The sequence below is a fragment of the Carassius carassius genome, unplaced genomic scaffold, assembly GCF_963082965.1.
Source record: "Carassius carassius unplaced genomic scaffold, fCarCar2.1 SCAFFOLD_62, whole genome shotgun sequence".
In the NCBI taxonomy this organism is placed as follows: Eukaryota; Metazoa; Chordata; class Actinopteri; order Cypriniformes; family Cyprinidae; genus Carassius; species Carassius carassius.
This window is the reverse complement of record NW_026775179.1, coordinates 68,302-91,735: the sequence shown is the minus strand read 5'-3', so window position 1 is coordinate 91,735 and position 23,434 is coordinate 68,302. Positions and strand designations below refer to the sequence as shown.

The following is a 23,434-nucleotide window of genomic DNA, read 5'->3' as shown; positions in this document are numbered from 1 at the left end:
GCGAAACATCGAAATTTGGCAGGCCGCCATGGACACTCCCTTCAACGAAATCTCAAGATCTTCCCAATTTAACTTCGCAAAGGCCTTTAGATTTAACTGACCAATGTTTGATGTTGATCTGAATAAATCTCTAGGAGGAGTTCGTTAAAGTACAACCCCTGAAAATGCCAAAAACAACACCAATTTTGCAGAGATCATTCTAAATAACTGACTTCCTGTTTGGATTCGGATTTCGTGCCAAGAGACTTTTTCGTAGATATTGGTGTGTTACATGTGTGTACCGATTTTTGTACATGTACGTGAAACATAGCTTGAGGCGCACTCCGTTGAAAGTGTATATGCACTCAGTTGAAAGTGTATAGGTGGCGCTAACGAGCCATTTTGCCACACCCAGTAGAATATTGGCCTTCAGATCTGTTCAGGACAGGACCCTTATCACACATGTGAAGTTTGGGCAAGATTGGACATTTTATGCCTGAGTTATAACATCTTTTATTCCCATGGCGACACATCAAACTTCGTCACGGCGCCATGGACACGCCTTTTAACGAAAACTCAAGATCTTCACAACTAAACATCACACAGGTCTTTAGATTAGACTGACCACAAAAATAACATTGATGTCATAAAATTTCTAGGAGTAGTTTGTTGCAGTGTAAAATATTTCACTTCCTGTTGCCAATAGGTGGCGCTATGACTATAACTGAATATTGGCATGTAGATCTGTTCAGGTCAAGAGTCTTATCCAACATGTGAAGTTTGGGGCAGATTGGACATTGTATGTCTGAGTTACAGCAACTTCCTTTTTCATGTCTTTTTTCACATCCCATTTGTTAATATTTGTGTTATCACAAATCCCAGAAAATGCTTTTTGTAGTCCAAACAATTTGTTCGTTGTAGATTTTAAAAAGTGATTTTTGTTAAATAAAATATCTCCTTTTGAATTGGACTTTCAGCTTCGTAAATTTGCAGGACTTTTTTACATTTATTCACTTAGCTGATGCTTTTATCCAAAGCGACTTACAATTGCCACATATGTCAGAGGTTGCACACCTCTGGAGCAACAAGGGGTTAAGTGTCTTGCTCAGGGACACATTGGTGTCTCACAGTGGATTCGAACCCGGGTTTCTCACACCAAAGACATTCGTCTTATCCACTGCGCTAGCACCACCCCTGCACCACCTGCTGTTTTTATGACGAAACGGCAACATTACAGACTAACTAAAGTTGAAAAATTGAAAAAGCATAATAGCACTCCTTTAATAGGCATTATTAAGCAGTTCATAAATACAGCTATAAATATTTTGTTTTTGAGCATATCTATAAAGTTCAATCATTGTATTTTCATACTTTAAGGATCAATTCATCATTTATAAATTATTGCATTTACAAACCAGTTATTAAGGGGTTGACAGTGGTTTATGAGATCATTAAAAAAGGGAAATTAAATGATTAATGAACTATTTTAGTGTAAATATATAAATCTTATTATTTAGACACATGATAATAGTTGGTCAGTTTGCTAATAACTGCTTTATTGACATATATTCCAGCTGTAATTCATGATAAAGTCAGGTTTTTATAAAACATTTAGTAATTGCCAGCTATCTATTTTTGTGAGCTCATCTAAAGTGAGGACTATTTATACATTTAAAGCATTCACAAAGGAGATTTAAAGAATCATTGATCTTCCAAACTGAAAAGTTAAACACAACACAGAGGGATAAAGAACACAGAAATATTTTTTCAAGATTCAAAAAATGAAACCGTACAGCTGTACACTTGATAAAAAAAATTTAATATAAACTTATGCAATTTTATATATATATATGTGTGTGTATATATATATGTGTGTGTATATATATATATATATATATATATATATATATATATATATATATATATATATATATATATATATATATATATATATATATATATATATATATATATATATATATATATATATATGTCTCATTTGTTAACATTAGTAAATGCATTGGTAACACTTCATAATAGCTGCACTCATTAGCTAAGCATTAGTAAATAGTCAATTCATGTTTAATATAGCCTTCTCCCAAAATTAATAGTCATTAGTAAGCAATTTATAAATACAGCTATAATTAAATTGTTCATGGTTTATATGCACATTTATTTTGAGGAGATTAAAAGCTGTAATCTTCCTAAAAAATAAATAAATAAATAAACACAGAACTCAGAAATATTTAAATAAATGTTTCTGAGTTCTGTGTTTATTTATTTATTTATTTATTTATTTATTTATTTATTTATTTATTTATTTTTTAGGAAGATTACAGCCTTTAATCTTCTCAAAATAAATTTGCATATAAACCATGAACAATTTAATCATAGCTGTATTTATAAAATGCTTACTAATGACTATTAATTTTGGGAGAAGGCTATATTAAACATGAATTGACTATTTACTAATGCTTAGCTAATGAGTGCAGCTATTATGAAGCGTTACCAATGCATTTACTAATGTTAACAAATGAGACATTATTTTAAAGTGTTTATTTTAAATAATTTAAAAGTGTTTTGTTATTATTTTATTGACCTATAAGCATTTGTGAAATAGTTTTGCTTGCATTACAGCTTAGTCTTCATCTGTGAGCTGAACAGTTTTACTGTTACATCAATTAGATTATGTAAATTCAAATAAATGTCATGTCACAGGGTGTCAGAGGTCAGTATCAAATGAGTTTGAAATTATTATTTGCAGCACAAATAAGTATTTTTAGATTTTTTTTTTAAATTCCTGAAACTGTCAGAAAAGGATAAGGCCTAAGAGATTTCTTAAGCTGTAATGAAAACAGCACAATTAGCAACAACAACAAAAAAATAAAAATTTAAAATAGTTTTTTTTTCTGGTGATTAAAGAGATGTTTAAGTCTCTCTCTCTCTTTCTCTCTCTCTGTCTGTCTGCCACTCAGCTCATGCCCATCCCCCACTCACACACACACACACTCAGTCAGCACACATACATTCCTCAAACAGAGGGACAGAGTGAGTTGAGATGTCTGACAGTATTTTAATTTTCTTTTAATCATACAGTGTTGTAAAGTCATGAAACTATGCATATGTCCTCAGAATGATTTGATCTCTGTATGAAAAAATGCTTTTAAGTGTTTGGAAGCTGCAATTTAAAAATACAAGACAATTAATGATTTCCTTTTTACTGTCATTTCAAAAAATCACCACGACAAAACCATTCAAGCTAACCAAAATCCGTACGCAATTTACGTTCCTCAATGTTTTTGCAACATGTAGACAAAGTTTGGTGAGTATAGTCAACTTTTCCTCTGAGGAGTATGCATTAAATCACAGCTCAATCAAAAAAAAAATCCATATTCAAATCAAAATAGCTGACTTCCTGTTGGTCGTAGCTGATGACTGTGAATTAGAAAGTTGTCCGTCTTGATAAGAGCAATATACGTACCGAGTTTGGTGTCTGTAGCTAAAACTAACCCCCCCACTTTTGACAAAAGGTGGCACTATAGAGTGCCTTTTCCACGCCCTTTTAAAAGCTTTTTCCATTGTCTAGCTATCACTAATACTGATATGTGTTCTGAGTTTCATGTAAATCTGAGGTTGTTATCTGCCTCAAAATCACCATAACAGAATATTCAAGTTTGACATGTTGCCATGGCAACAATATATAAGATATCAATATCCCCACAACAGATTTACATCGGCCATGTTTTGTCATTATTCTGATGAAGTTTGAAGCAAATAGAGTAAAAATAAGATTCTGAATTCAAAGCATTTTGAAAATGTCTCAATTCCTGCTGCCAGTTGGTGGCGCTATAATGTTGACTCTTAATAGTAACATATATACGATCGGTATCATACATCGAACAAATCGATGAAGTTTGATCAAACTCAGGCAATGTATGTGGATGTTATTAGGCATTTCCTGTTTCTCATTTTTTGCCCAAATTTCAACGCCGCGCCACGGGCAAACCATTTGAGATATCAAAAATCCCCTGGCAATTTTTCATCCCCAATGTCTTGAGATCATGTTGACCGAGTTTGGTGGCAATCAAGTAAAAAACCTATGACAAGTATATCAAATTCCAGAGCATGCTTTTTTTAAACAGCCCTGAATAGCTGAATTCCTGTTGGGCGGAGCCTATGACATAGAGCGTGAAAGTTGTTCAGCTCAATGAGATCTATAAGTGTACTGAAATTCATATAAATATATGCAAGTGTGTGTGAGCTATGGTTCAAGATATCTGACTGTGTTCCAGGGGGTGCTGTAGAGCCCCTGTGCCACGCCCGGGTCCCAGTCTCTGCGATGTCCTGATGGCCTCAGGTTCCAATGTGTGTGCCAATTTTCAAGAGTTTTTGAGCATGTTAAGGCACCCAAAAACCCCCGGAAGGTCTAATAAAAAATAATAATAATAATAACAAGAATAATCCTTAGGGGAACAATAGGGCTCTTCGCCCCTTCGGGCTTGAGCCCTAATAACAAGAATAGTCCTTAGGGGAACAATAGGGCTCTTTGCCCCTTCGGGCTTGAGCCCTAATAATAATAATAACAAGAATAATCCTTAGGGGAACAATAGGGCTCTTCGCCCCTTTGGGCTTGAGCCCTAACAAAGCAGATACAAGAGGGTCCTTGCACCTCGGTGCTTGGGCCCTAAAAATCGCAAGGTTTAGTTTTTTCACTCTCTTCAGTTGTTCGAAAAACATACTTTTTCGAACTCTTCCTAGACAGGGATCATGCCGAGTCGAATGATATACAATTTTCCCATGTCAGCCATTTTTTTTTTAAATTGGCCATACTTCCTGTCCGCCATTTTGATTAATGTTGGAAACCTACTTTTTCAAACTCCTAGACCGTTAGTATAATTTTCCTTTTCAGACCCCACTGGCCAAAAGTTATGGATTTTGTGTCAATATACGAAACCGTTCTCGTTTAGTGCATTAACAAATTTGCTGGAAAGATGCCAACATGCATCTGAGGCTGTATTTCTGCATCCCTTTGACATTTTTGCACCAAACTTTGTTTGTGCCATTGTCACCTCACACTTGACCATGCCACATCAATTTAGTAACAGTGCCTCCTATTGGTCAAGAATAATAAACCATTAATTAACCATTAATAATTACATTTATAAAAATGTTAATAACTTTTTATTGCATTAGCCTATTGCAATGAAGCTTATGCCAACAACATAGATACCAAATATGCCAGAATAAGCTGAACTTCCTGTCCGCCATTTTGATTTGTTGAAAACCTACTTTTTCGAACTCCTCATAAACCGGTGGTCCGATTTTCACCAAACTCTAATCAGATGATCTTCAGACTGTGCTGACAAAAAAGTTATGGATTTTGTGTTTTGTGTTGTGTTGATAGACAAAACCGATTTCACATACCACAGCGAAGAATTTGAAGCATAATGCCAAAATGACATTTCAGGCTGCATCTCTGCAATGCTTTAGCATATTGACACAAAACTTTTATGTGTGCCATTATCACCTCACACAGAACACACCAAAAGGATTTGATTACAGCACCACCTTTTGGTCAAAAGTGGTAAGCCATTAAATTATATTACTAGTGGTTGTATTTCATTTTTCAGCCATTTCAATTACAGCCATCCTAAAATTGCTGTAATTGCTCATTGTTCCTTTGGTGTGATGCTCCATGCCATGTTTATATCCTCAATTTGCCGGTGGAGTGCTTGGCCCCATTATTGCTGCTTGCAGCTATATATTTTTTTTATATATTTATTTTTTTTTTTGTATACAGACTTAATAACAACAAAACTTTGTGCATTTATAAAATAAAAAATAAATAAAATGAGGTGTGCTGTCTGCAGCCTTTGTCTGTGGTGATCTTCATTTAGACACGCGTCATTAAAATGAACTGTAACTCAGTGAATACTCAACGAAGAGACATGAGAGATACATCTATATAAAGCTTTACATGTCTGCTGCCAAAAACAAATATTCTGTGATAAAGTAATCCATATGAAAACGTGATGTCCGTTTTTCAAGTCTCCCTTCATTATATCTAATGCGCCCACACGCTGAACGCGTTTTTAAGATTATAATGTTTCACTTGAAGCTCGTGGCTTGAATATGCCCACACAACAGAAAACAAAGCAGCGAGACTGTTCAAGTTATTTAATTCTACTGTTTGCTTCGCGATTAGAGGAATAAGACATAATGCACCCCAAAAAGATGTGATGTGGATTACCTCAGGATTTGAGATTTCCTCAGAAAAAAGAATGAAGCGCTTTATTCAACAGAGATCATAAACATGAGTAAGTCTCTTTTTATTTATACACTTGTACTAGTTTTCACATAACGTGTAAACATTTTACTAGTTAGACTTTTTCCAAACTATAATTCCTGACTAAATGTATAATCAAGTGAAACATTATGAAGTTTCAATAACAATATACACTACTATATACTATAATTCAAAAGCTTGATGTAAATAATATAAATGTAACAAATAAATGTAAATGTAACAAACAAAAAAAATTCTCAGCTCAGAAAATCAGATTGTTAAAAGGATTTCTGAAGGATTGTGTGACTGGAGTTATGATGCTAAAAATTAAGCTTTGAAAGTCAGCTTTAAGTGTTCCTAATAAACTGTTTAACTGCTCTTGCAAGTGAATATTAACCCTCTGGAGTCGATTAACGCGGATACGCGTTATGAGTCATTTTCTCTTGATAACCCCGAAAAGAACTTAAATTACACTTTCAGTTTTCATCGTACAGATAAGAGCAATACATCAATCGAATCTGTAAAGGGTCTACTTTTTTTTGGATACAGACATAATAACAAAACTTTGTGCACTTATAAAATAAAGATAACAAACAAAGTGTGCTGTCTGCAGCCTTTGTGCTGATCTTCATTTACAAACACGTCATTAAAATGAACTGTAACTCCGTGAATAGTCAACGAAGAGACATGAGAGAGATATCTATAGAAAGCTTGACATGTTTACTTTTAAACTAAACAAGTGCCGCCGAAAACGGATATTCTATGATAGAGTAATCCATATGAAAACAACGCGATGTCCGTTTTTCACGTCTCCCTTCATTATATCTAATGTGACCACGCCCCCGGGCTGAACGCGCTATTCAGACTCAATCTGAAGCGCGCGGCTTGAATACGCCCACACAGAAGAAAAAGCAGCGAGACTGTTCTTCAAGTTCTTTTTATTTTACTGTTTGCTTCGCGATGAGAGGAATAAGACATAAATCACCCCAAAAAGATGTGATGTGGTTGAGGATTTGAGAAATGGATTTCCTCAGAAAAAAAAGAATGAAGCACTTTATTCAGCAGATATCATAAACATGAGTAAGTCTCTTTTTATTTATTTATATACTTGTACTAGTTTTCACATAACTTGTAAACATTTTACTAGTTAGACTTTTTCCAAACTATAATTCCTGACTAAATGTATAATCAAGTGAAACATTATGAAGTTTCAATAACAATATACAATACTGTACCATTCAAAAGCTTGATGTAAATAATATAAATGTAACAAATAGATAACTGTAACAAAGGTAAAAACAATGCTGTTCTTTCAATTTATTCCCCCTAAAAAGCCTGAAAAATATTCTCCGCTCTTTTCAACATTAATAATAATGATAATAATAATAACAATAAATGTTTTTTTGTAGAAAATAAGATTGTTAAAAGGATTTCTGAATGATTGTGTGACTGGAGTAATGATGCAAAAAATTTGTTTGAAAGTCAGCTTTGATTGTTCTAATAAACTGTTTTACTGCTCCCCCAAGTGGATATTAAATTATGTTGTGGGATAATTAAATATATTCTTAATAAACTACAAACATAAAATTATATACATTTATTTTGTTCTCACATTCTTTCTTGTAACTCTTCCCTCTCAGTGGCACAGCTGACTGAGAGGCTCATTGTGCATCTCATTATGCAGGCCTTTGTCTTCTCGGGTGTAAATCACAATGATATTCATGATAGTTGACGCCTACTCGCATATGACTTTTACCAACAAAAAGTGTCTTAGGAAATTTAAATCAATATATTGTTTTCTGTAAGTGAGTAAACAAGATGATTTTCACATAATTTAGACAGGAAAATTCTAGGCTAAAAGCTCCAGTTCTCAAAAATCCCGGAAACCAATGTTCTGTATGTGTTTTATGGCCTTATTCAAGTGATTTAACATTTTTAGTTTTTCACTAACCACGCATAACATTTTTTTTTTCTCAAAAATACAATCATGTACATGCATTCATTTCACATATCACTATAGCCCAGTTTGTGCTGATTACAGTGAGATTAGACTTTACCCATTTAGATATTTATAAGAAACTGAAAAAAGCACAAATGTCAGGGCATGACAAAACTTCTCCAGACCCCAAAAATACCCTTAGGCTCCAGAGGGTTAAATTATGTTTTGAGATAATTAAATATATACTAAATAAACTACAAACATAAAAATATATAAATTTATTTTGCCCTAACATTCTTTCTTGTAACTCTTCCCTCTGTCACACACCTGACTGAAAGGTTCATTATGCAGCTCATTATACGGGCCTTTGTCTTTTTCAGGTGTAAATCCTAATGATATTCATGATAGTTGATGCCTACTCGCATATGACTTTTATAGACAAAAAGTGTCTTCGAAAATTTTAATCAATATATTGTTTTCTGTGAGTGAGTAAACAAGATGATTTTCACATAATTTAGACAGAAAAATTCTAAGCTACAAGCTCCAGTTCTCAAAAGTCCCAGGAAACAATGTTCTGTATGTTTTTATTTATGATCTTATTAAAGTTATTTAAAATTTTTAGTTTTTCACTAACAGCGCAAAAAATTTTTTCTCAAAAACACAATCATGTACATACGTGCTGCTCGCAAATTATTATAGCCCAGTTTGTGCTGATTGCAGTAAGATTAGACTTGAGCCATTTGGATGTTTTTTTTTTTTTTTTTTAACTGAAAAAAGCACAAATGTCAGGGCATGAAAAAACTTCTCCAGGCCCCAAAAATACCCTTAGACCTAAGAGGGTTAAGGTATTTTTTTTAAATATTCATGGCAGTATTATGTTCCAAGAAGAAATTGTAGGAGAAAATTAACGCAAATGTCAACCTTACCATGAAATAAGTAAATAGTTATTTTATTATAATAAATAAATAACGACCTATTTAAGTTCCGCATTTAGGTCTGTATTTTACAGCATTAATGTGCTTCAATAGAAATTTGAAAGAATACATCATGTTTATCCACCATAAATTAGGTACTATGAACCAATAGTAAATTTACATTTTCATCCAACTTTATTTCATATTTTCATAAGAGAGGTCAAAGTCCACACTTTTTAAAAAAATGTATGTCAACAGTAAGCATTTTGTAGAAAGATGGAGGCCTGACTGAAAAATAAATACACTCACATTTTTAATAGCAATGATTTTTGGATTTATAAGGGCTAGATTTATGAAATCATGACTCCTCAGTGCTGTCACGTCTCTTGACAAGTTAATATCATATAATTATTATTAATACTAGAAAACTAGAAACTTTCTATACAAAGGCAAATTATATCCACAACTCATCTCCCTTTTTTGTTCTGAACAGCCATGATAAATAGCGATCCATGATACTGGATTTTTGCCAATATCTGATATGGCGATATTTTTCAGTTCATTTTGGCTGATAACAATACTGATATATTTCCTTTTGTTTGGAAATGAAAGTCTCTCTAGTGCAGAAATTATAAGCGAAATATGTTTAAATTAGGTTAGTTTTTAAGAACTTATTTGTTAGAATTAAATAATAATGAAGGTTTTTTGACAGTATATTGAAGCTTTAAAAATAACTATACCCTAAGTTATATATATATATATATATATATATATATATATATATATATATATATATATATATATATATATATATATATATATATATATATATATATATATATATATATATATTCTTTCCCAGAAAGATGCCGTTAACCCTAACATTTTATTTTAAGATTTAACATTTGTAGATGGTCTAAAGCAAAAGAGTTGTTAAAAAAAAACTATTTTTAGAGCTTATGATTTCTTTAAGGGAAAAAAAAACATATTACACTAGTAAATTAATCCGTATACCATATTTTTCGGACTATAAGTCACACCTGAGTACAAGTCGCATCAGTCCAAAAAGCCGTCATGATGAGATAAAAAAACATATATAAGTCGCACTGGACTGACTATAAGTCACATTTATTTAGAACCAAGAACCAAGAGAAAACATTACCGTCTACAGCCGCGAGAGGGCGCTCTATGTTTTCAGGGGTAGACTACAGGAGCACTGAGCAGCATAGAGCTCCCTCTCGTGGCTATAGACGGTAATGTTTTCTCTTGGTTCATTTCTCTCGGCTCATGTCAAATTAATTTTGATAAATAAGTCGCATCTGACTATAAGTCGCAGGACCAGCCAAATTATGAAAAAAGTGTGACTTATAGTCCGGAAAATACGGTATATAAAATTAATTTACACGTGTCAGTTTTGATTTTTATTTTTATTTTTTCATGTAAGCTGTAGCTTCTGACCTTTTAACCTTACTCATTATTTGACGACATTACTGCTTTTTTCTGTTTCTGCTATTTTATCAGAAACTCAGTCTAAATATTATTTGGCTAGGCTAATTTACTTTTAATTTCATTAAAAATAAGAATTTGAACTCCTTACCGAAAGGGCGGTAGGACCTGGGAGGCTCCCGCTGCTGCCACTGCGTGTGCACCGAACACATCATTCTATACATGCTTTCACAGATTAAATGCAGCAATCCAAAACAGTCAATCTAATCATCATTCAGACAAAAATTTGCCACACTGCTGACGTGATCTAATCACTAACACACCCTGAGCACATGTGAGTTAAGGTATTACTCTTATCGGCAAGACACATTGGTTTAATTTTCCATATTGGGCCAATGCAAATATTAATATTTAAAGCCATCATTGGCCGATTCCGTATCAGTCCGATAATATTGTGCATTCCTAATAATAAGGTGATACAGACATGACAGTTATGGATGCTTCAAGTCAAGTCACCTTTATTTATATAGCACTTTAAACAAAATACATTGCGTCAAAGCAACTGAACAACATTCATTAGGAAAACAGTGTGTCAATAATGCAAAATGATAGTTAAAGGCCATGGTGCAGGTTAAACACCACTGTCGATTAATGGGTACATAAAGCAGTCAAGATATGTATATAAAGTTAGAAATGTCTCCAAAATGGTGTTAAAGTCCAGTTTTTGTAGTTTTTGGTTAGTAACGGTTATTTTTTACCCAATTCGGCGATGACGTCACATGAGGCAGCCGTGGTGGAACGTAGCCTCCTCAGCCTTGCTCAGCTACTAGAACTAGTTCTAACACTGACTATGGCGTCTAACTGGGATGAGGAAGAGGTGGCAAGACCCACAGTTAACATTTATGATGGCCCACAGCCATATAATTTCGAACCGTTTAGACGTGAGAGGGCGAATGAGGAAATACCGAGAGCCGATGGCCGTCAAAGACAAATAAATGCATGGTTAGAGGAGAATGACTGGAGAGTTGGTGAAGTGTCCTGGTGAGTTGCTACCATTTAGAAACCCAGCAATGACTGCTGGAGATAGTAGTCTATGAACAGCAGTGCATACAACAAACTTCTTTTTGCGTTCAGTGAATAGCATCGAGTGAAAGTCAACGTTCTCTTTATATCTAGTGAGAGTGATTATGTCGTTGGCTCAGATAAGTAAACTTAGTCAGACGATCTATAAATAGAAGGCATATTATATTTAATAATTACATTTAATAATCACCTAGTGTTTATTTATAAGCTTTTACCTCTTTCTCCGGTGAAAATGTTGTTTGCAAACGTATCTGACGCCGAGTAGGCTGGTCATGTCTTCAGTGTGATTATTGTTGATAGTGCTAACTAGTTTTCCTCGTGATTGATTGTCATTGACACCGTCAGGCTTACCGGGAGAGGGAGTGAGTAGTAAGCGTCTGTGTCGCTGTGTTTGTCAGGTGTCTGTGTGGGCGGTGTCGTCCCATGGAAACGGTGGTGGAGAGCTTGTGTTGTAGGGAGGTGAGCGCGTTTTGGTCGCTGGTCGAGGACCTCACCCCCCGGCCAGCAGATGTAACGTGCCTTACGCAGCATCCTGGATTTGAGGCATGCTGCCTGAATCCGTTTGTGCTACACATAGCATACTCACACTTCAGGCAGGATCATGGTCCCCTTCAAGCCAGCACGCACGAGTATGTTCATGGTTTGTTTACTTTACCAATCTTTTTACACTGAGTCCTTTGAACAACAGCTAATTGGTGTCAGGAAATATGTTGCATACACAATAAACATGCATAAGAGACAGGCTTAAAATGACGTTTACAACTTACTTACAGAGTTTTAAACTTAAAAATCTTTCCTACTTATTCCTAGGCAATACCGGTACACTGCGTACAGACAGGCTATACGCTGGGCTTATGGAGTTTTAGGCAGGAGTATAAGGAAGCCTATACCCTCTTGTGTGGTTTCAACCATCAGACAAAAATTCCAAAGTGGTGACCAGACCTATCAGGGCTTTCAATGGCCTCGTTTGGATGAAAATGAATAAAAATAATTGCTTATTCTGTTGTGATCACCCAATTACCCTTAAAATGTTTTAAAGTACACATAACACATGAATTTTGATAAGAAAAAACTGTTTATTTGGCATTTCTTGTAATGGTTACTGAACATTTAAACATTTACTGAACAAAGACACAGGTTGGAAGTAAACAAATCTATATAAAAAAAATGGTTAGGCACAAAACCTACAAGGAACACTGATGAAGGGCTAGAACTGAAATGTTTGCACATTGTTTCTTTTGCCTGCAATATTGTGGTCTTACCTGAGGGTCAACTGATCTTTCTCTTTCACACACACACACACACACACACACAGTGATGCATGCAAAAGCACATCAAGCAGACACACAGTGAGCCCAGACAACACCGCACACAGAGGTTGACAAGGCACAGGTAAAATGATTGGTAAATTATTTTTAATTACATACAACAAATTCCATGCAAATAACAGACAGAGGAGCAGACATGCAGCATGCAGGACCCCTTGAATGGGGTACAGCGACAATTATTGCCACAAAGACGAAAAAAAGTAATTTTGTGCAAAGTAAAACCAAAGCAACAGCACACAAAGAAAAAACAAAACATGCAGCATGCAGGAAACCACCACCAAATGAGAGGACAGGGACAGAAGGAAAAAAAGATAAATACTTACAGCTAAATCATTGGACTTGTCTGTGAAAAAAAGAAAAGAAAAAAAAAAGTGAAATTAGTTTTTTTTGTAGCGTGACTGCCGGGCTAGGTATAGGCTGACGGCCTCCTCCTTAGGAACCTGTTCGAAGGATTTGGCGATGGGGGCGGGTGCATCGGAGGACAAATTGGCGCTAACCTCTCGAAGAGCTGCAGGTGATTTGGTGTAGCTTTCCCGAAGGGCCTTCATCAATGATGTTGCATAACCTGTAGACATAATAATAATAATGCTGTATAAAGATCATTGCCACTGATCACGGATGTCTCGTGCAGTATAGCTTTAATTCTCTGCCCGAGCCCGGACTCGCCCGGGTCGGGCCGATATTTCCCGCCACTGTCCTCGGGCCCTTGATAAAGCATGTCACGTGTCATGCGCAGCATCTAGTCCACTCGCACTCGCATTAAAATAATTGAATATTGCGTGGCCAATTTTTGCTCATTTATAATATATATAACTGCACAGCTCCCTCCTGTAGCCTAAATGAGCACAGCAGCACCTGCTTAAAAAAATTCTGGCGCCGCCCCTGGTTATAACGGCCCACATATTAAAAATGGTCGGGTTTAAATCGGGCTCGGGCTCATAATTACAGTGAACGTGTCGGGCTTGATTTTTTGGGCCCGATTTAAGCTCTATCGTGCGGCATCTCAAAATATGATAGACCTGCATGACACTGCTTACCGTATGAGGCTGCCTCTTTGATGGGACGCACCACATGGGCACCTTTTCTGAAGCGCGGATACCGCACGCAGTACTTCTCCGTCCCATCACTTCTCCGTGCTGTCTCGCGGTTGGCATTGTAATTGTAATGCAGCGCCGCTAAGAGAAGCCTACAAAATAACACATTTGAGAACATTTTTTAAACTTGGTGTATGTATGATAAAATACTACAATAGTCATGATAATAGGTACTATTACTACTATAAAAGGCATAATAATTGTCAGTATTATTCCATTGCATAGCACTGACCTGCTATACATCCCAAGGTATGAAAACCCTGTGTGCTTGGGCGCGAAGTGTAAGATGAGGGAGTGGTAAGCCTCAAGGGAGAAGGTCTGATGCTGTGGAGACAGCTGTCGAACATCTTTTAGTAAGGCAGTCCTCGTGATTATGTTCTCCAACTTTACTGCTGCCAATGAGCCTGCAAAGACCAAGACAGGTAGGCAGACAGTCACACAGATGGAAAACGTACAAATAGACAAGAAGATAGATAGACAATTTTTTTTTTTATGGAAACACATGAAATTGTCCTGCATATGAATTATAGCAAACATAAACAGTAAACAGAATGTTATGAGATTGCCAGGGAATGAAAAAATAATTTCATCACAAAGGTCACATGTCAAAGCATCCAGACAATCACTCAGACAGCAAATAGAACAAATCTGTAGAGCGTGCATAATACCACATACTGTGTGTACTGTACCTGGGTCCAGCCACTCTTTGTTGCGCTGATCCCCGTCTAGAGGGCCATGGGCACAACTGGAGAAGGCAGGGGTGTCATGGTCATGGATGTCCTGGATGTGGTTGACTAAACTTTTCCATTTGGCCTCCATGACCACTGGGTTGCCATCTGGGGTTGAGGCTGCAGTCCAATAGAGGTGATTCACTATAGCAGGCCTCCACAACTGTAGTTGGTCACACTCTTTTGAAGCTGCATCCAATGCCTTCCCCAGACCTGTTTTTAGAACAAATGGTATTAATTGATATGCACTAAAAAAAACTGCTTCAAGGTTCCAACAATGGATACATACTTTTGGCAATGTGCCACACATCAAAATAATGCTGTGTCCCTTCAGGGCTTAGCTCCTCTCTCACCCATTTGGCAACCTAAGGAGAAATAAACAAACTTTTGTGGGTGATTGACCTGTGTGGCCCTCAGTGCATCAGCAAACCACAAACATCCAGCTTCAGTGCAATTCAGATATTTACATTCTATACTGCATTTTTATTGTAAATACCTGGCGATGACGGTCCGTGATCAGCGTTGCCAAATGCAGGTCCTTTCCCCTCAGCAGGCTAACACTGCGCTTAAGCCCTTCAAGCTCACACCATGAGCTGTTGGGGACCTCTGAGCTCTGCAACATGACATAACAGTGTAAGTGTAGAATGCTGCTGTTGTTGAAGGAGACGTCAATGAACCGACGCGTTGCTGGTCCAGGCATTATGATACACTGTACTCTAGTTAGGCAATACACAATAAAGCTCTATGCATCGTTGTACTAGTGGAAAGATGTTATATTAAGATACAATCAGTTTACCAAATTGCAGAGTTAATTTCTTTGTCTAATAACATCAGGTTTACCTGAACAAGCTGAACATCCACCACCTTGTTCACTCTGTCCTCTATCAGAGAGTAGGATCCATACTTCGCGCAGTGCCCAGGAGAATCTGACCTGGAATTAATTACAAATTTGAATTATGTTTCAAGTTTTTAATAACCAAGGTCTGTAAAGACAATCCACCATGTCATCTGAAAATGCCAACTAAAGCCACCCTACATGATAACAACTAACAAAATCAAAACGTGCAACTGGTCTATGAGCTCTCACACTGGTTTACCTGCAGTCACCAGCAAGAACTAGCCCGCCATCCATTGCCCGTAGGTCACTAAAATTCTTTGCTTGATCGTTTTGCCAGGCCTGAACGATTACAGGGATGGTGTAGCGGCGTTGATGGCGAAAGAAACTGCTCGCACTGATGCACTGCAGGCCAAACAGAGTCAACATTCTTAGTGTCTGGGTGGCCAAACATCCAGTGAAATGAATGGCCCCACTTAACAGGAGGTTGCAGGTTGGCATGTTCCTGTGGAGCATTGGCTGGTTTTGCCAGAAACGGTTGTAGCCACATGATGCACAGTCCTAGATATGTAGAAAAAAAAGAAAAAAAAAAGTAATCAACAGTATATCAGGATTCAATATAGATTAAGTACTGTACATTACTGGTCAAAGGTTTCATGTTTTCAATGAAACACACATGACCAATACAGTATAACACTCAAATATGATGCCATCACAAACCAACAGACTAAACCCAGCCTGGTACATACATTGTAAATTAACTGGCAAGACAGTCAGAGCTATCAGATTGCAATTAGATATTCTGATTTATTATATATTCAGATGGCCTGCTGCGTAAACAAAACTGTACCTGCTTGATCTTAACAAAAGTTCCTTCCTGCTGCACGATGCTACTATCTGACCTCTCACAACAGGCCGGACAGATGGCAAAAAGGGCCATCAGCTCCTCTTGGCATACAATAAATTTGTCAATGGCACTACAACAACAAAAAAAATGGGGGGGGGTCATTCAAACTACAGTACACAAAAAAAAGAGCATTCAAAATGGTATATATTGGTTTTAAATTATCTCACTTGTGGTGGGGGTCACAAGTGTAAGGTGGCTCCTCATCAAACAAGTCCTCCTCATCCTCCTCATGCATCGGCTCTTCGGGCGCCCATGATAATTCACTGATGACAGAGGCATTATCATCTTCATCTGTCTGTTCTGGACTAGCGAGGGGAGTGGAGGTTTGTGGGCTAAATGACGTCTGTGTGCCCACACTGACCATCTTGGGCTTCAGGTTAACCTGCACAGCTGTGGAGAGGCAGTAAACATACCCAAACATGTGACAATTATGGCAAATCTAAGCGGCTATGTTTTGGTGTAGGCTATGTATTAATTTAATCAATGTGTATGGAAATGTCCTGCTTGCATAGATACTGGCAATGTTTTAGACAGAATATCTACCCCTTAAAATACCCAAGATTTACCGTGAGACCATCGGGGGGGCTTCAGATAACACTGTGTCTCAGCATCAGAAGTGGAGGAGGGCAAGGGCTGATCCCCAGTATCGACACCCTCCACAGTGTCTACACTGTCCACGGTCTCCTGCTGTGAGACGTCTGTCAACATCTTGTGAAAACAAATATAAAAAAGGGTCAGCGAAATGCAAGGGTGTAGTGGTGAAATAAGAGGTGGGTACACTATGAATACTTAGATCAGTGATTAGCAACCAAGGGTACACAAGCACATTGCAGGGGTACATGGAAACATTTAATCATTTATTTTCAACTTGGAAGTACTAAGAATTATTTACTTATCATCTTTGAAATGCCAAGACGATAAGTAAATATTCCCAGTCATTGCATAAGTTCATCAATAAAATGGGACGTGTGTGCTACAACTAGTTTCCCAGTGGAAACAATAACCTATGGCACAGCTTTACCAAAATCAAAACAGTGTGAGTGGGTGAGAAAAAGGCTAAGAGGGTACACAAGAGAAAAAACTTAGATTACAGTACAGTGGACCCTGATATGCGCTACTCAATGTTTTAAAAAATACATAAAAGACATTCAGAACATATTTGATGATGTTGAAGGTTACTGTTAAATGTTTACACCAATACTAGTGGTAATAGATGTCTAGAGTACATGTGGTGCATAAACTCTATGAGGTAGTGAATTTACTGAGAGGTAGCTAAACTCTGAAGTGAGAAGTGGATAAACTGTTTCTGACATTGCGTTTAGCCTCCACTACAGCCCTGGCGACACGGTCACGGTCAAATATATGTGAAAGAGAACCGTAGCAGACTAACACAAAACGCAAACACACTATTGTGAAAGCCGCTTGATGATCATCACCACTGATCCAAACACTAGCCATGAAGCTTTCATGACGATATGGACATTTACTACAGGGCAATTTGGTTTTGGCTCATATTCGTGAATCACGAAATATGCTCTTCTAACGTCTGAGTGATCTTGTTTGTAGTGGAGGCTGTGTCAAAGGGAACATACACACAGAGCTAGCTAACACGCAACTTGTAAACATTAACGTTAGCATGATGCTTACCGTGGCAATAGCTCGCTTGCGGCAGACGGTGGTGTCTCTTGACCTCGGGACAGGGCAAGCAGAGAGGTTTGGATTCACAGACGGCACGGCGGTAGGAATTAACTTTGCCATTTTCTCATTCTTTAAACCAAGTGCGACCATCTTGGCGTCCCCTGAGTGGTAATCCTCCTCCTTGAAATGCGCGCTGCATATTCTCGAGTAGGCGGTGACAGAGCTAGCTGAAAAATCTGCCCGCCTAATCTTGACAAATTGCACCCAGCTTCGGAAGATCCCTTTGTCCTTAGGGAAACAATGGACCCTATGTCCAGTTTTGCTGGAGTTCTTGCACCCGGCACAAACACAGCGATACACCATTTTATCTATTTATTATCTACTCTTTCTCTAAGCTATCTGTTATGCTATCTCTCACTATCTATCTATTTTATGTTATGTTATTATATCTATCTGTCTGTCTGTCTGTCTGTCTGTCTGTCTATCTATCTGTCTATCTGTCTATTTACTTATATATCTGACACTGTCACTCTTTCACTAGCTGCTACTCTCACTACTCGTCTCACTCTCTCTCAATGGCGGGCTTTCGTCTGCTAGCTAGTGCCTCATGTGACGTCATGGAATGCATGCGGGAGAAATAAGAATCATCGCTAACCGCTAAAATATCACCTACTTTTCCTTATTATATTTCTTTTTTGTAATACTTTACAACATCAAATACAATGGATAACTGTTTAAATGTTTATTACCAACTAGAAAAGTGTAAAAAAAAAAAAACCTGCACCATGGCCTTTAAAGGCAGTTCATCATTGAATTCAGTTATGTCATCTCTGTTCAGTTAAATAGTGTCTGCGCATTTATTTGCAATCAAGTCACCGATATCGCTGTAGATGAAGTGACCCCATATTATATCAAATATCCATATTGTATGTATTATATATGACCAACACAAATGTTTGCCGAGTTGCTGATGACTGATACAGTGTAAGCCTAATGAATATGGCATAGGCAGACTATAGGACAAATAACCTAAACTATTTTCAAATTACAAGTAATGTTGATTGTCTATATTTTATTTACACCTTTTTATACGTTTTTTTTTTTTTTTTTTATTACACCTCTTTATATGTTTCAAATAACTCTTGATGCTTGATGCATGTTATTTAGCGTGACTGAGTTCTACAGGTATGTGCTAAAGATGTGCTATTGTCTTACCTGAAAAACATAATTTATTCTTATTATTGTATAATGGTTACAATTAACAGCATGAGAGATGGTGTGAACACATGCTACTTAATCGCACAATCCATAACCTTTTGCATTACAGTTTCAGTTTAGTTTTGGGTGATGTGCTCCATAGTCATATCTAGTATCATCGTATCACCAGCCTCCAGGCAGGGTAAGACTAATAGTCTAACATCTATCAACTACACATGTATCATTTTAGTCAAGTTAGGATCTCATGTCTCAAAATATGTTTAACATGATAACAGTTTTATAGAAAAATTGTAACACTATGATTTGCGAGAGAGCAGAATTCAGTCAGCGAGTGTGCACAATGATCAACTAAACTCTGGTGTTTGAGTGATGACTCATCTGAACATCTCTGATTGGTCGCTGCATTCGTAAGCTCAACGGAATCATGTGTGATTAGTTGTAACTGTAAAAGAAATATGATGGGACAAATAAGCCCTAATATTAAAGGGGTCATATGAGATTGCTAAAAAAACATTATTTTGTGTATTTGGTATAATGCAATGTGTTAATGTGGTTTGTTTAAAAAAACACATTATTTTTTACACAATGTACATTATGGTTGCTCCTCTATGCCCCGCCTTTCTGAAACGGGTAGATATTTTTTTTTACAAAGTTCATTGTTCTGAAAAGTGGGGTGTACGCTGATTGGTCCGCTATCCAGTGCGTTGTGATTGACTGAATGCCAAATGTATATCGCACTGCGTAAACATAAAACCATGTCTGCATTTGTGATCGGAGAAACTACAAACAAGCAGCGCTACTCTACACTGCTCAAAACTTGCAATCATCAGTGGCAAATTCTTTTAAGTATGTATACTTAGACTGTGAGCCAGAAGCACCAGACTGTCCTTGCAGAGTTGGAATTGCCCAAATTTGTGCACAGAAGCATTGTAGGCTACTAGTTCAGGAAACACTCCTCGTCCTCCATAAATTGCACTGCACACATTTGAATGTTTGGATTTAACTGTTCTGGAACAATGTTGAAACTACAACTTAACCACTGATTTCTAGTTGTGTCCTCTTTTGAAAAGGCCAAACAAAGTAGTTTTGTTTTCGCAAACAAAACACACAGGGTCTCCACAACATTGTGACAGCAGTGAGAAAAAAGTTATGCTGCCTTTCTTTGCTTTAACATTTGGGCGGTGTTATGCAAATCATCCCACATCATGACGTAGACATGTAGGGGCATGTTAGAATTAGCAGTTTTAGGTAGGTGTTGTTGACTCTTTTAACTTTTATAAGAATATATCTTTGGTTTTGAGACTGTAGTCTTTGCAGCTTTACAGATCTTATTTATGCACCAAGAGCTTGTAACACTCCAAATAGAAATGAAAAATTCAATTTGCATCATATGACCCCTTTAATTAGATGGTATTGCTAGCCTGATAATAGTAATAATAATAATCCTCTTGCTATTGTGAAAGGCATCATATATCAGATATCTCTAACTTTTATTGGTACACAATACTATCGGCTATCAATACAACGCTATTTCAGTTTTTAGTTGATTAATTGAAAGTTCAGAGTTTAAATACACAGTAGAGGTCCCCTTTAATATATATTTTTTTATAAAAAAATTTTTAATGGATTTTATATGGGTTTCCATAGATAAATTACAATTTCAGAACGGTCACGTCTTTAACAGAGAGATGTCACATCCCTAAGGGGCCATTCTCATATCGCGCCTAAAAACGCGTGGAAAACGCTAGGCGCGCCACTTTCTCCTTCTTTCCAAAGCGCTCGGGCAGAAGCGCTCCTGAGGCGTCTGCCTTTGCTAAGCAACCATGACGTGCTCTTTCCATGAAGACGCGGAAATTTCAGCAAAGGATAAATGGATTTGCAGCTCTAAAAATCGCTTGCAGTAGCTCTGCTACTAAATTTATTTCAAAATTGCAATCCATATACAACTATGATCAGCTGTTCCTTCATCTTGGCTGAGCTTTCAACATTGTTACGGGAAAGGATGAAGCTGGCTGGTTAGTTCTTGTCACATGACCCGCGGTGCGCTTGCAGCATTCTGAAAAGTTGAGATGTTTTTAACTCTGTGGTGCGGACGCGCCTGGAAAAAACATTATGAGCGCGCATACCGCGCGCCTACATTGGAAATAACTAACTTGAGCGCGCAAAAGACGCGATATGTGAACGGCCCCTAACAGTGTTTTTTTCCTCCAAATTGCAAAAACGGTTTGTGCATTGTAATTCAAAGAATTGTCTTTCATCATTTTTTTTTTCACGTCTGTAACGCATGTGTATTGAAATCCATGTAAAAAAATTCAAATACAAAAAGTGAATTGTGAGTGTGTTCTTATTTCTCTATAGGGTAAGGAGATTATTGAATACTACTTAAGGGAGCTAGAAGAAGAAGGTATAACTTATCTACCTCGGTGGAGCCCTTGCCCACCATCACCCACAAAGGCAGTGGTGCCAGTTGTTATTCCTGCATTGCCCATCACTCCCACAATCTCCATTGAAGCCCCTCCTGAGTGCATGAATGAGATTCAAGTGTGTAAAGAGGGCAGCAGTCCTCCAGGCAGCCTGAACGACGCCCTTGTAGCCAGTCCAGATGGTTAGTACCAACACTGTTAACACTCTGGCCTTTTCTACACTCTAAAAAAATAATGTTACGTCAAACAAAAAATAAGTAACGCCACATTTTGCATAAATTATTTTGAGTTATGACAACTTCTAATGAAATTATGTTCAACCAACAAACTACACTGAGTTCAAATTCACAGCTATGGCACATGCTAAATGTATGCTAAATTTATATTTAATTAACAAGATGTTACTTGTTACTGGCAATAGTGAAGTCATTGCTAAAAGAGTCAATGTAATGTTTTACATCATGTTAACATCATAACAAAAACAATTTTAAATGTCAAACATAACAGCATTAAACTCTTACAGGTCTAACATTAAAAGCCCCCGCCCCAATAAAATACAATTTCATTTCAACATCTACTCTCCTTATCCAGTCCTATGCAAAACATACTGGGAACTAAAAACCCACTACCCAATTTCCAAAGTTAACAAATACAATTTTATTGAGTTACTACAACTTAAACACAGAAATTTAAGAGTTTAAATTACACACAATATTAAGTTAATGTAATGATCAACATAAAACTATAATTTTTATCTTGCAACCATGCATTTAAGTTGTGGTAACTGGACCATTTGAGTAATTTTTTAGAGTGATACTTAATATTGAAGAACACTCTATTCATTTTACCTTCCTTTTTGTACTTTGCCTCAAAACACGTCTATACAACAAATAAAGCATCATTTATTCATTTTATTAAAACTTGGCGTAAAAAAACTAACAAACAAAAAAAACTTTAATTTAACTTTACATATAAACAAAGTTTATTTAAGGTGTACTAGATGTCTTTTTTTCAATCGATGTTTAGATAAGCTGGATGCAGACTACATCAAACGGTATCTGGGTGATCTCACACCGCTTCAGGAGAGCTGTCTGATTCGCCTGCGCCGCTGGTTACAGGAGACACACAAGGGCAAGGTGAATTGTGCACGCATATTCAGTCTTTTTGATGTTCAGTCAGATGGATCATTATCTGTTGAGATGTGTGAGTAATGCCTGATATGTGGACATTGAGATTATTGGCATCTGAACGCAATTTAAGATATTTTGGATGAAAACCGGGAGGCTTGTGATTGTCCCATAGACTGCCAAGTAAATTACACTCCAGAAAAGTATGAAAAGCATAGTCAGAATAGTCCATCTACAATCAGTGGTTCAACCGTAACGTTATGAATCGACGAGAATACTTTATCCATGAAAAAATATATATATATTCACTTCATAACGTTACCGTTGAACCCCTGATGGCAGATGGAATATTCTTACGAGGTCTTTTGTTCTTTACCCGACCTTGACAGTGTTATTTACTTGGCAGTTAATGGGATGGTCACAAGCCTCCTGGTTTTCATCCGAAATATCTTAAATTATGTTCCTAAGATGAACAAAGCTTTAACGGTT

General features: G+C 36.8%; 2 protein-coding genes across 3 annotated transcripts in view; one reads left to right on the top strand and one right to left on the bottom strand.

Moving 5' to 3' along the window:
• Nucleotides 1–23,434, top strand: part of LOC132137517 (SEC14-like protein 1) — a 96,920-nt gene that overhangs the window by 59,097 nt on the left and 14,389 nt on the right. Inside the window, exons 6-7 of the mRNA XM_059547549.1 lie at nt 21,754–22,000; nt 22,845–22,954. Coding sequence (XP_059403532.1) covers nt 21,754–22,000; nt 22,845–22,954 — 357 coding nt within the window. The remainder of the gene's footprint in view (nt 1–21,753; nt 22,001–22,844; nt 22,955–23,434) is intronic.
• Nucleotides 12,931–18,582, bottom strand: LOC132137516 (uncharacterized). Of its 2 annotated transcripts, XM_059547548.1 has the most exons (13): nt 18,187–18,582; nt 17,106–17,247; nt 16,707–16,929; nt 16,483–16,609; nt 15,895–16,193; nt 15,638–15,728; nt 15,294–15,410; nt 15,087–15,162; nt 14,759–15,010; nt 14,302–14,473; nt 14,013–14,161; nt 13,473–13,540; nt 12,931–13,318 (listed from the first exon to the last, which is right to left on the bottom strand). In XM_059547548.1, exons 1-13 carry the CDS (start codon nt 18,538–18,540, stop codon nt 13,301–13,303), a joined length of 2,088 nt encoding a protein of 695 aa, XP_059403531.1. In that variant the 5' UTR covers nt 18,541–18,582; the 3' UTR covers nt 12,931–13,300. The 2 variants fall into 2 exon arrangements, with proteins under 2 accessions (XP_059403531.1, XP_059403530.1); XM_059547547.1 differs by lacking the exon at nt 12,931–13,318 and having other exon boundaries at nt 13,335–13,540.

Bases quoted from the DNA above. Each gene is read 5' to 3' on its own strand.
- LOC132137516 (XM_059547547.1), bottom strand. From the start codon at position 18,540: ATGGTGTATCGCTGTGTTTGTGCCGGGTGCAAGAACTCCAGCAAAACT. The intron at 16,610-16,706 runs GTGAGATAATTT...TTGTTGTTGTAG, and splicing joins ACTTGTGACCCCCACCACAA to TGCCATTGACAAATTTATTG. The intron at 15,729-15,894 runs GTAAACCAGTGT...AATTAATTCCAG, and splicing joins GTTCTTGCTGGTGACTGCAG to GTCAGATTCTCCTGGGCACT.